The sequence below is a fragment of the Neofelis nebulosa genome, chromosome 17 (genome assembly GCF_028018385.1).
Source record: "Neofelis nebulosa isolate mNeoNeb1 chromosome 17, mNeoNeb1.pri, whole genome shotgun sequence".
In the NCBI taxonomy this organism is placed as follows: Eukaryota; Metazoa; Chordata; class Mammalia; order Carnivora; family Felidae; genus Neofelis; species Neofelis nebulosa.
The window spans coordinates 2964272-2977155 of record NC_080798.1 but is presented as its reverse complement, the minus strand read 5'-3'; the positions used below and the strand labels follow the sequence as shown (position 1 = coordinate 2977155).

General features: G+C 50.3%; 1 protein-coding gene across 2 annotated transcripts; it reads right to left on the bottom strand.

Annotated features, from left to right (window-relative positions):
- Positions 1-861: 861 nt before the first annotated feature.
- Positions 862-8781, bottom strand: RFPL4A (ret finger protein like 4A). Of its 2 annotated transcripts, none has more exons than XM_058707389.1 (3): positions 8562-8781; positions 3219-3513; positions 862-1761 (listed from the first exon to the last, which is right to left on the bottom strand). In XM_058707389.1, exons 1-3 carry the CDS (start codon positions 8607-8609, stop codon positions 1184-1186), a joined length of 921 nt encoding a protein of 306 aa, XP_058563372.1. In that variant the 5' UTR covers positions 8610-8781; the 3' UTR covers positions 862-1183. The 2 variants fall into 2 exon arrangements, with proteins under 2 accessions (XP_058563372.1, XP_058563373.1); XM_058707390.1 differs by lacking the exon at positions 8562-8781 and adding an exon at positions 4902-4965.
- Positions 8782-12884: the final 4103 nt, after the last annotated feature.

Below are 12884 nucleotides of genomic sequence, written 5' to 3'. Positions count from 1 at the left end.
TTTAAGGCTAATTCTTTTTCATCACTCATGTATTTTAGTTTGCACATTTGTAATTTCAGAGTTCTATTTAATGATTCCTTCTTAAACGCGTCTTCTGGACACTTTCGAGCAAACACGACTCTAGACAACGGTGCTCTAACTTGCTTGCCAACCCTTTGATGCCGGCCTGGCTGTACCGGGCCGGCCCCCCTCATCCTCGGCACCCTGGAGGCCCCTCCTGAGAACTGCACACGGGTGGCCCCCTCTACTGCCAGGGGATGTGCTAGCCTGCGTTGATGTGGGGCCCTGTAACAGTTAACCGCGTCCGGTGCTCTCCAAGGGGAGTGGACTGCAGGGGGAGAGGCCCTGTGTCAGTCACCTGGGGGTGTTCTCACCGGTTCACTTACCATCACTCCAAGCCTAGCCCTAACTAGGCGGCGATAACTGAACATTAGAAAATAAAGTAGGATGACTTCGGCACACAGAAAGGAAATGTTAAAAATGGCGCTGTATCGGAAAGGGGTGGATCCTGCCGGGGTGACAGCCCCGCCCCCTGCCCGCAAAGAACCTCCCTGGGCCGACAGTGGTATGTTCGATGTGTGTGGAAACCCGGGGTGGGGGTGGGGGGGGGGCGTGCAGCCCAATGCAGAGTGACCGGGGGCGAACCTCTTGCTTTAAGCTGGCACTCCGGTGGTACCGAGTGCATCCGAGCCCCCGTGATGCCAGGCTGCCACCTCCTGGACGGCCCTATCTGCCTCCTTCCCGCGTTCCCAGACTGGTGTGCACTTGAAAGGAATGTGTGCCTTTCAGCGGTTGAGTAAAACCGAAAACACACACACACACATTTTTACTCTTTACATAGGTCTTGGTCCACACATCACCTAGAAAGTCAATTAACCCGTTGGGTCACATCCAAGTTTTTACTTCGTTTATAACCTCCATTACACACTAAGTTAATACTGCAGAAAATAAAAAACACTCAGAAACTGATCTGAAAACTCAGAACCCAGTCAGAAATAGGAACAAGTCCCCAGAGAAACAACTGTGCTGACGCTTAAATGCTTTGATGTAATTAGCGTTCACGATTCACCAGCCCTTGCGTGTTTTCCTGCCACGTCTGCACCACGCACGTAACTGGCAGGAGAGTTCCCGGCTCCGGCTGTGAGCACACGAGAATTCTCTACAAATGTTCTGTATCGGAGGTTCATTTGCTCTGCCCAGAACCCGTGGGGTTGCCGGCAACGCCTGGGCTCCTCACAGAACAGATTCTCAGGACTTCTTGACCGTCCGTGGTCGGATTCCCAGGAGCAAAAAACGGACGCAGCGTCTCCGCGGCAGGAATTTCAGTGAATGTGAAAATGTGGGATCCGTCGCTAACGTGGTAAAAGGAAACGGTGCCAAAATTCATATCCAGGAAGACCCCTACGCGGTGTAACCGGGGGCTCACCGAGAGAACAGTCACAGGCATGGTGCCGGCTTGGAAGAGATCTGTCCTCAGACCCACCGTCCAGAAGCCAAACTCTGAGGACAGCAGAACCGGCCCTTGCCGATGAGCAGAGTCTCTGCAAACACCCACATCCCATTCCTTGCTGGTCCCCACGTCCACCTCCCAGTAGTGGCGGCCAGAGGAGAACCCAGGGGAGCCCAGCACACAGAGGGCATAGTCGAATCTCTCGGCCCGGGGCGTCCGGTTCTGTCTGGAACACCCACAGTGGACACTCTTCAGGTCCTCAGAAATGACGAGGTAGCCGTTGGCCGTGTCAACGTCCAAGGTCACGTCCACTGTGGGAGAGAGAGAAGCCAGTCAGCAAGCACACGTGCCCGGCAGCCCTCTGCACGTCTGCTGCAAAGGCCCAGACGTCTCGGCCGCGGTCACCCCTTCACCCTCTGCTCCGTGCTGCTCGGAATTTCCCCGGGGAAACTTCCCTGGCCCCTGAGGAGGTCGACTTTATAGACAGAGTGGGTGACGGTGCTCAGAACTAGTCCCTCTGACTCCTAGCGTGTGTTCTCTTCACACCAAGTGATCCGACCGAAGACGCCGGGCGGCGTGGTCTCAAATTATCATGCAAAGTAGTGCGGGGACGGAAACTAGTGCACTTAGTGCAGAATAACAGTAAATATGCAAGTTTTTCACATATTTCGTTGTCTTGGCCGGTACCTTCCTTGTCTACCGATGTTGAGCAGACAAGTGCATCCCAGGCCTTGCTCCCTGGGGTCGTAATCACACAGAGGAGTAAGGCTGGGGGTCCCGAAGGAGACAGGTGAACTCTGGACAGTCCAGGCAGAGGAAGGGACCCCCGTGGACACCAGTGGGGACGTGCTGGGCTCTGGCAGTGACATAGACACAGGGCAGTGCCAGAGGGGCAGGGGGTGGGAGGAAAAGGACTGTGGGTGCTGCCCACGTCTCTGGCTTGCCCTGTAGGGAGGCCAGGTGACCGCATGGGTGGAGCCAGGAGCCTCAGAAATAAACCCTCTGGACCGAACACCAACTGCTGCACTTGGCGTCCCAGCACACAGGTGTTTGGAAGATGCCCAGACCCTCTGACCGCCACAGGGGACGTGTCGAGACCGGTCACGTTTCTGGGACACGGCTCACCATCTCAGATTCAGGTTGCAAGGAGCTGGAAGTAAACTCCGGGAACACAGAGACCCGTGTCCTTGGCACGACGCTGTGGGCTGGCGTGCCCACCCCAGCACCCTCCTCACAGCCCATTCACACCCACGGGACCCGCCACCCCTCAGGACCTAGCACAGGAGAGTCAGGACAGAGTCGGGACAGAGCCAGGAGGAACAAGGGCTCTGTGAGCTCCAAGGAGCCTGGGAGGTCCCTCCTGGCATCCTTGAGCACGTTAGATGTGCAGCTGAGCCGTGAGAGTCCACGGTAACCCTGGCTTGGGAGAGTTAGGCGTGACTACTCTCGGGTGCAGGCCACGGCCGGAAGCTGAAATTGTTTTCTCATAGACCGCGCTAATCTGTACTTCCAGGAAAGCACGACCGGGCCTTGCAAAGCTATGTTTCAGCTCATCCCCTTAAGGAATGGGTAGGCAGGGGGCGCCTGGGTGGCTCAGTCGGGTTAAATGTCCGACTTCGGCTCGGGTCGTGATCCCCATTCGTACTCTCTCTCCCTCTGTCTCAAAAATAAATAAACCTTAAAAAAAAAAAAAAAAAAAAACATTAGAAGAAACGGGTAGGCAGGCTGCGTCTTCCAGGGCATTTACGTGTGGGGACAGGCTGTATACCTTGGAACTTGCGTATCTTTGGGTTCATCCGTAGAACAGCTCGCAGCTGGGGCTCTAACTCCTTGATCTTTGCAACCAGCCTCCCAAGCTGGCTTCCGGGCCTGATGTCCTCCTTCTGAGAGACCACGGAGCAGGAGGGGCACAGTAGGCCCGCCCCGTCGGGCTCCCTCTGCAGCGAATCCAGGCACCGCAGGCAGCAGACGTAGCCACATTTCAGGTACATGGGCGTTTCGAGGTAAGCCAGGCACACGAGACACCTGCTTACTTCTTTAAAGTGTTCGGCCATGGCCCCTGTCTGGGGAGAGACGTGCACGTTGGAATTTCCATGAGGCCTTGGGCCACTCTCCCCTTTACACCCGCGGTGATTTGCAGTCACTATTAACCGGCGGCAAAGGTCCCGCACACGTACAAACATAAGGGGCTCACCGCCCTTGGGTTCTGAGGTTTAAGATGCTGGACGGGATGAAGGACACGATTCACCCTCAGGCCCTAAGTGGGTGGTGAGAGGGGCCCTACCGCACCCGAGCTGTCCCAGCTGGTGGCCGGCCAGCCACCCCCGGCTAGGAGCACCCGGGGTGGGGCTTGTCCACACAGAAAAGTGCCGTGAGCGTGAGACACGCACGCGCGTAGCGGGGAAGACCCGACGATACGCACAGAGTGTGTATACCCTCTCATGCAGAACTTCCAGAAACCAGTTCATGCTGGGAGGCTTACATTTTGCTAAGGTCGATTAGATTTGCCTCATTGTCTGTGAGGCTGCCAGAGAAGGAGTTTGATCCACAGGTGGGTCAGCTCCTGGGCAGCCAGGACCGCACCCCCCTCCCCCTGCAACCCCACCCCCCTCCCCCTCAATCCTCCCCCCCCCCCCCCCCGCCAACCCCTAGCAGCTACCCCAGCTGCACAGGACAGAAGCCGCAGCAGTGGCTGGGGCTTTGCTCACCACGTCTGCGTTGGCCAAGCTCTGTTCTGGCCCAGCACGGGGCTACCGTCCCGAATCTGCAAGGTGTGGGGAACCTACGTTCTGCCTGCCGCTCCCTTCAGAGGGGCCCAGGACCCCAGGAGCACACGCTGTGCCTGCACTGAGTTGGCATCAGACGGCACTGGCTGCATTTATCGATCGCTCCCTTCTGAGACTTTGCTTTCTCCTATGAGTTCTTGCAGATATTTAATATTTTTCAAGTTTTCTTTTTTTTTTTAATTTTTATTTATTTTGAGACAGCATGAGCAGGGGAGGGGCAGAGACAGAGGCAGAGAGAGGATCCCCAGCAGGGTCCGCACTGTCAGCACAGAGCCCGATGCGGGGCTCGAACACCCAGACCGTGAGGTCGTGACCTGAGCTGAAACCCGGGTGCCCCCAAAGTTTGAAAAAATTAAAAAAATTGGCTACAGTTGGCACGCAAAGTTATGTTAGTTTCAGGCGTACAACATAGTGATTGGACGGGCGTGTAGTTACGCTGGGCTCAGCAGGAGGGTCCCCCGACCACACTGTCAGAAGCTCACTGACCATGTTCCCTGCACCTGCCTTTCCTCCCCGTGACTCACTCCCTAACTGGAAGCCGGGACCCCCCTCTGCCCTTCACCCGTGCCTCCCACCTCCACCCCAACCCCCCTGGCAACCGCCCGTTTGTCCTCCGTAGTTATAGGTCTGTGTAGACACTTGGGAGATAAGAAGGTTGTACGCACCTCTTCTGCTCTGGCCCCAGGTCTTGTCCCAGCAGCAGTTCTGAAGTGAGATCTCCCAGGAGGGGCTTTTCATTAGCACTGCTCCCCGCCCATCCCACCCATTTCCTCCCCTCTAATCCAGTCAGAATTGGATGAGTTCTAGCATCCGTGGGACTTTTCTCTGTTAGAGAGGCCACCGAAAACAAAGGAGGTTAACTTCAAAGTGTTACTTTTAATGTGATAAGACCACAAGGTTGTCTCGGGATCATTCTAGGCAAATGTTGCATCTTTCCTCTGTGGGTGGTAAGAATTGGGGTTAGGGTTAACATTTTTTAAAGGTATGTCATCCTTATTGATCCCTATACATGAATGAGGCTAGCTTCAAATAGTTTTTTTTTTAAACATTTTCTTTTTCTTTTTTTTTTTTGTAATGTTTATTTTTGAGAGAGAGACAGAGCTGGAGTGGGGGAGGGGCAGAGAGAGAGGGAGACACAGAATGGAAGCAGGCTCCAGGCTCTGAGCTGTCAGCACAGAGCCTGACGTGCGGATCAAACTCACAAACTGTGAGACCGTGACCTGAGCCAAAGTTGGATGCTCAACTGACTGAGTCACCCAGGCACCCCATCAAATAGTTTTGGTCATGAAGGTGAATCCCCCCATTTTGGTCCACACAAATGGTTAAGCCCACTCAGAAGTCTCTCCCCAAATCACACGGACTAGGTCACAGCCACTTCTCCACAAGGGTTTTCTCCACAAACGTGAGGACCCTTGCTTAGAAGTTCGATAAACATGGGGCGCCTGGGTGGCTCAGTCGGTTGAGCGTCCGACTTCGACTCAGGTGATCTCATGGTTCGTGGGTTCAAGCCCCTCGTCGGGCTCTGTGCTGACAGCTCAGAACCTGGAGCCTGCTTCTGATTCTGTGTCTCCCTCTCTCTGACCCTCCCCTGTTCATGCTCTGTCTCTCTCTGTCTCACAAATAAATAAACGTTAAAAAAAAATTAAAAAAAAAAAAGTTCGGTAAACAGGGGCGCCTGGGTGGCTCAGTCAGTTGAGCGTCCGACTTCGACTCAGGTCATGATCTCATGGTTCGTGGGTTCAAGCCCCACGTGGGGCTCTGTGCTGACAGCTCAGAGCCTGGAGCCTGTTTCAGATTCTGTGTCTCCCTCTCTCTGACCTTTCCCCGTTCATGCTCTGTCTCTCTCTGTCTCAAAAATAAATAAACATTAAAAAAAAAAAAAAGTTCTGTAAACAAACCCCAAAGCCCATCCCTGACGACAAGTGAGCCCGTGAAGGTCTGGCTTCACGTTCTTTACAGAATCAAAGACTGAAGATGTTTTACAATATTACCATGGGATGTGCTCCATCACAACAGAGATGAGATACATAGGAGGAGGCATTTCTTTTCAATCACGTGCAAAAGCTGTCCCTTGCAGTTTAGAGAACTCCGTGTTGATCACAGATTAAGGGGCAGGATGAGAAAGTGGGAGACAGCGGGGCTGGGAGGGGGTTAGGCTGTGTCTATGTGGTTACGTTAAGTATCATTCGGTTGCTCACTTCCACAGAATCCCTTGCTGGCACCTACCGGGCGTCTGTATCGCTTCTCATGGAAACTGAGGCACGTCCCCCAGCCCACGTTTGCCATCCCTGCTCTCCCGCCTCCCGGGTTCTTAACCACACCTCCTCCTCAGGGTCCCTCCCGGGACCCAGCCTGAAGGGAGACCCGTGCAGATGGCGAGGGGAGGGGGCAGCAAGGCCCCCATGTCTGCTCTTTGTTTCCTCACAAGATACTTGACGGCATTAACATTATCTTGTCTCTTAGACTCGCGGGGAAAAGAAATCTCTGTAATTCTAACTTGTGGTTGAGCGGCTGATTTGGGAAACAATTCAGTCCAGTTAACACGAGGCGTTAACTCAGTCCTGGCTCCGGAGCCAGGAAAGATTTCTGCGGCAAAGCTTTGGCAACCACAGCCTGACAGACGATAGACTGGATGAAGTGCACCGGGGGCATTTGGGCCACGGGGTCTGCCCACTCGTGGAAGTGCTTCCTTCTGTCCACAGTGGATACGACCCTGCCTGGGGCACAGAAACCCCCACCCGGTCATCTCTGATGGCCCAGGAGTGTGCCACGGGGCGTCTCCTCCCGATTCCAATAAAGCACGTGAGACTTCAGTATTGTACTCTGTGCCCTGGACTTTGCTGGGTTCATCTCAGACACCACCAGGGAGGTGGGGACCAGCCATGAGTGGGATCGTGGCCTTTGCAAATAACATGTTTCCCCATGTGTGAAAGTCAACGCGTCTTTGGGAGTTGGGACTCTGGGCGGTGATGGGGACTGTCCTGGACGGGGACCCCAACCTGCGCCTGGTGAGGCTTCTCCTTTGGAAATCATTATTTTATTTCAACATTAGCAATGGATCTCATACCTTCACCTTGACCACATTTTCTGCTCCTGAGGAGATATAAGTCCAAGCTGACAGAGGAACAACATAGTCGCTAAGTAATCACATTGTACTGTGGTCCAGAGTAAGGTGAAATGGAATTTCGCTGCACATTATCCCCTCATAGGAGATCCCCTCCTCCCCCCCCACCGACCTCCCGTATTACAGCCAATCACTGACTAGAGAAAAGAAATCCCTTCTTGTCATCCGTCTTTAATGCACATTAAAAACATTTTTCTAATGTTTTAGTTTTGAGAGAGAGAAAGAGAGAGACAGACAGAGAGAGAGAGAGAGACAGAGCATGAACAGGGGAGGGGCAGACACAGAGGGAGACAGAATCTGGACAAAACAGGCTCCGAGCTGTCAGCACAGAGCCCAAAGCCGGGCTCCAACCCACGAGCAGTGAGATCATGACCTGAGCTGAAGTCGGACGCTTAACTGACTGAGCCACCCAGGCTCCCTACTGCACATTTAAAGTAAAAAAAAAAAAAAAAAAAAAAAAAAAAAAAAAAAAAAAAAAAAAAGTAAATTGTGTGAAAAATCATTTAAAATATTTTTGAAATTAAAGATGAGTCATGGGGCACCTGGGTGGCTCGGTCGGTTAAGCGACCGACTTTGGCTCAGGTCGGGATCTTGCCGTCTGTGAGTTCGAGCCCCATGTCAGGCTCTGTGCTGACAGCTCAGAGCCTGGAGCCTGCTTTGGATTCTGTGTCTCCCTCTCTCTGCCCCTCCCCTAGTCACGCTCTGTGTCTCTGTCTCTCTCTCAAAAATGAATAAACGTTAAAAAAAAATAAAAAAAAAAGATGAGTCATAACAAATAGCTCATAAATATAAATATAAACATAAATATAAAACATATATTTTCGCAATTAAATTTGGGGTTTGGTGTTTGTTAAATATTCTCCTACTTATTTTGTCCTTGATTCTCCATATATAAAAAGCCTGGGCAAGATTTGCTTTGTGAGTGTCTTAGGCTTCTAACAACCTCTGATAAATGAAGTAATTCTAGAACCTGACTCTGGTCAGCTCGCCGCCACCCCCCAGGAGGCCCCCTTGTGCCTCTCGGTTCTGGTGCAGGCTTCCTGCCCTCCACCCTGCTTTCCCAGACAACCTGGAGAGGCCCGGGACTCCCCTGCTGCCAGGCGGCTCCGTTTAGCAAACGTCCATGCCTCCTGATGCCTCGGGACACCTTGACGGCCTGCTCTTCACAAGACTATTTAAAATCACCGCAGTGTAAACTCACAGGTACATGATGTCCCATTCTTCCTTCAGCGTGGAAATACTTCAGCATGTTTGATCTGGCGAAACTCCAAGAAAGTCACAGCCCCTTGGTTGTTCCTTCCTATCGGGACCTTTCCTCTGGTCCCAAGACAAATCTTTCCTCTACCTTGTGTTCCCAGGACAGTTTGTAAACCCTTCTCCTGTAAGGGTTAAATTGTAGTGTAGGGCTAACACTTAGCTTGAAAAATAACAGCTTTGTTCTGACACTGAAGGTCAAAAGATAACAGCCTTGTTTTTACTCCAGTAAATCACGGCTTCATACTCTTGTAAATCAGGCTTCACCAAGGAAGGAAACAAAAGCTCAAAGAAAAGAGCATCAGAGACAAGGTCAAGGAGATCCACCGGTGGCAACTTAGCGGCAGAAAGTCTAAAATAAACACCTCATTCGGCAACTGTTTCTAACTCATCTGGGAACTGTTTCTCTGTTCTGTTCCCAGGTAATGATAAAACGATGTGATCGGCTTTAAAAACTCTGTACCCCAGATGTTCCGGGCCGCACTCTTATCAAGAGTGTTGGTCTAGATCGGTCGGCCTTGCCTCTCATTGTAATAAACTTTGTTGTGACTGTCACTGGTGCCCATAGCATTCTGTTTCAGGAGTCGTGTGGATGCAACACTCCTAGAATCGTTCTCCGCAGACTCGTGTCTCGATCTTCAGGTTTCCTTGTTGAGACAGCCGCTCGTGAAAGCTGGTACCGCGGCCTTGATCTTTGACATTAAATAGCAGAGTATTGGCACATCATTGCATAGGAATGACGCACAATGTCATTTAATGCTTGAACTGTGATCATTTACACTTGATTTAGTCACTTAAACTTTAAATGATTAAGTCTAAATTTTAAAGTCAATCTTGTCTTTTTCATTTTTTTCCCCCGATTAAAAAAAAATTTTTTTTTAATGTTTATTTCTGACAGAGACAAACAGTGAGTGGGGGAGGGGCAGAGAGAGAGGGAGACACAGAATCTGAAGCAGGCTTCGGGCTCTGAGCCGTCAGCCCAGAGCCCGACGTGGGGCTCAAACCCACGAACCACAAGATCATGACCTGAGCTGAAGACAGATGGACACTCAACTGACTGAGCCACCCAGGTGCCCCAGAAAAATGGCTTTTTAAATCACATGTAAAAGCACGGGAAACTCCTCTGAGTTTTGGTAAGGCATGGTAAAAAGGAAACATTAAGAGTACATGCAAGGTATTTGTGATACATGTCTCGGGTGTAAAGATTACATTTCACATGAGGAAAAGGAAGGAGAGCTTTGAAAAACAGATTTGGGGGTGTCACAAACTGCACATAGTACAATGTCACTGAAGGATACTCACCAGACTTCTGACAGCCTGAAGCCCAGGAGAATCAAGGTCTTACTTTATCCTGTGTTGAATCTCACTGTTCTGTAAGGTGCTTACTGCCACTGAGCTTTGTTCTTTATTGTAATGCCTCCGTTTTCCTCGTCATATAAATAATAATTGTTCGTTTGTGAAAGTTTCCAAACCCAAGATAAGCAAATAGAAAATCTGAAACAGACAAATAAAATATCAAACAGGGGAAAAAAGTGGTCACAGTGGAATATCATTTCAATCTATTACAGATACATGAGTTTTAGAATTTTGTAAAGTTAAGGGGTGCCTGGGTGGTTCCGTTGGTTGAGCGTCCGACTTCGGCTCAGGTCATGATCTCACGGTTTGTAGGTTTGAACTCCAAATTAGGCTCTGTGCTGACAGCTCAGATTCTGTGTCTCCCTCTCTGCCCTTCCCCTGCTCATGCTCTGTCTCTCTCTCTCTCTCTGTCTCTCAAAAATAAATAAACGTTAAAAAAAACTTTAAATATCTTTTGGGGTGCCTGGTGGCTCAGTTGGCTAAGCACCTGACTCTTGATTTCCACTCAGGTCATGATCTCACGGTTCATGAGATCGAGCCCCGCCTCGGGGCTCAGTGTGAGCCTTCTTGGGATTCTCTCTCTTCGTCTCTCTCTACCTCTCCTCCCCTCAAACTAAGTAAGAACAAAAAACTTTAAATATCTTTTACTTGGGGCAATATTTATGGCAAAAAAGAATCAAAGGAATGTTCTCATTGACCTAACAAGGCATCCCAGATAGTTTCTAGTTTGTTTAATGAACCTCTAAAAATAAATTTCTGCAAACATAGAGAAAAACATGTCTGAGGAAATGATTCTGTTCACTGACGAGGCTTTACAGAATGTTCTGAGTAGGCTTTATTCATTTTCTTTATCTGAATATAAGACATTTTATCACTTTAGGTATCAAAAGGGCTTACAACTAAATAAGTTTGTTACATGGGGGTAGGACATAGTTTCTCAGTTCTCACCCACACCCTTAATAGGTGTGGTCTGAGTAATATAACCTCTGCCTGGGTGGGAAATTCCAACTTCTGCTCGGATGAAATAAAAATAAACCAGATCAGAGAGGCATGGTGGGTGTGCCCAAGGGGTGAGGGGTAGGAGTGTCCAGTGGAGGGCCAGGTGTTTGTGCATTTCCCACCAGAAGGGGGCGTCCTTTGTAACTTTTGGAGGCCCAAAGACAGAAGCAGCCAACAGGAGAGGTGAATCTGGAACCCAACAATGGCTTTGCCTTTGAACTTCTGCAGAGTTCTAGAAAGGATGGCTTGAGGTAGCTAGAGGGAGAGAGTTTACTCACTCATTGAGCTGTTATTGGCAAAGCTTTGACTATCTGCTTTGACTACACACTTTTTAAAAAATGCTTTTTTTTTTTTTTTTTGAGAGACACTGCAAATGGAGGAGGGGCAGAGAGAGAGGGAGACACAGAATCCGAAGCAGGCTCCAGGCTCTGGGCTGTCAGCACAGAGCCCAATGGGGGGCTTGAACCCATGAACCGTGAGATCACGACCTGAGCCAAAGTCAGACACTTAACCGACTGAGCCACCCAGGTGCCCCTCTAAATTTTTTTTTAATGTTTATTTTTCGAGAGGGAGAGAGAGAGAGAGACAGAGACAGAGCACGAGCAGGGGAGGGGCAGAGAGAGAGGGAGACACAGAATCTGAAGCAGGCTCCAGGCGCTGAGCTGTCGGCACAGAGCTCAATGGGGGACTCGAACCCACAAACCGTGAGATCATGGCCTGAGCCAAAGTTGGACACTTAACCTACTGAGCCACCCAGGCACCCCGGAACACTTTTGTTACAAGTCAACTCTCCCCTGTAGGAGGGCTGGTAGACTTGATTTTCAGTACCCAGACTGGAGTCATGTGTTTATGTAAAATAAAGTATCATCTGATACTCCAAGCATGGTTGGCCAACACCCTCTATGAAAGTCCAGATAGAAGACGTCTTTGGGGGCGCCTGGGTGGCTCAGTCGGTTGACCGACTGAGAAGGACAAACACTGCATGATTCCACTTGAATGGGGTATCTAAAAGAGACCCAAGGAAGCAGAGTAGATTGGTGGTTTCTGAGGGCTGGGGGAAGGGCAAGGATGGCGTTACTGTTCCGGGGGTATAAACTTCTGGTTATGCAGGATGAGTGAGTTCTAGGGCTGTGCTGTGCAACATTGTGTCTACAGTTAACAACACTGTATTGTGCACTGAAGACTTTGTTAAAGGTACAGGTGTCGTCTTAAGTGTTCTTATCACAGTAATAAAAAGAAAGACATTCGTAAGATCTAACTTCTGCCTTTTCCATCCCTGGAGAGTTATTCGAGAATACTCATCGGTTTCCTCATCTATAGATGCTACCCATTGTAGGTGCTGTTGTGGAAGCTTAAGAAATTGCACAAGATGATGGGACAGCAGAAGTCAGATATTCAGATCAGGAGAGAGTGGCTCCTGTGGGAGAAGATTGCCCACAAAAGCCCGGCGGTTATATCATACAGGGGGATGTAATTAGTAGTGTCATCAGAAAAATCCATCAGTCAGCAGCTGTCAGCAATGCCTGAAGGAAGATTGCTCACACCTGAGGTGGAGAGAACATGCCTAAATGGTTTCCTATCACCTCCAGAGTGTAGACGATCAAGAGTCATGCCAACCAATGGGGAAGGAGAGATTTTATGGCCAATCAAAGTTCACGCACAGACTTTTAGTGTGGCTTCCACAGCTGTTCTTTGATGGAGACCAGCCAGGAGGACCAGGGGCCAGATTGGGTGAGGACGTTTTCTCCTTGATCTTTCTTTTTCCATCGTTTCCCCCTTTCAGCACTTAGTGTAGATCTGGTGTGCATAAAGAACCAGGTAGAGGGGTACCAGAAATGCTCAAGCCTGCCCCCTAGTTTTGGCAAGGATGTACCAATGTGACAAACATTTTAGGTCACAGAGAGGTTGTCTATCC

Coding starts and splice junctions, on each gene's coding strand:
- RFPL4A (XM_058707389.1), bottom strand. CDS start 8,609: ATGCTGAAGTATTTCCACGCTGAAGGAAGAATGGGACATCATGTACCT. Junction 3,514..8,561: donor GAATGGGACATCATGTACCT/GTGAGTTTACAC, acceptor GTCTCTCCCCAG/ACAGGGGCCATGGCCGAACA. Junction 1,762..3,218: donor AAAGATACGCAAGTTCCAAG/GTATACAGCCTG, acceptor TCTCTCCCACAG/TGGACGTGACCTTGGACGTT.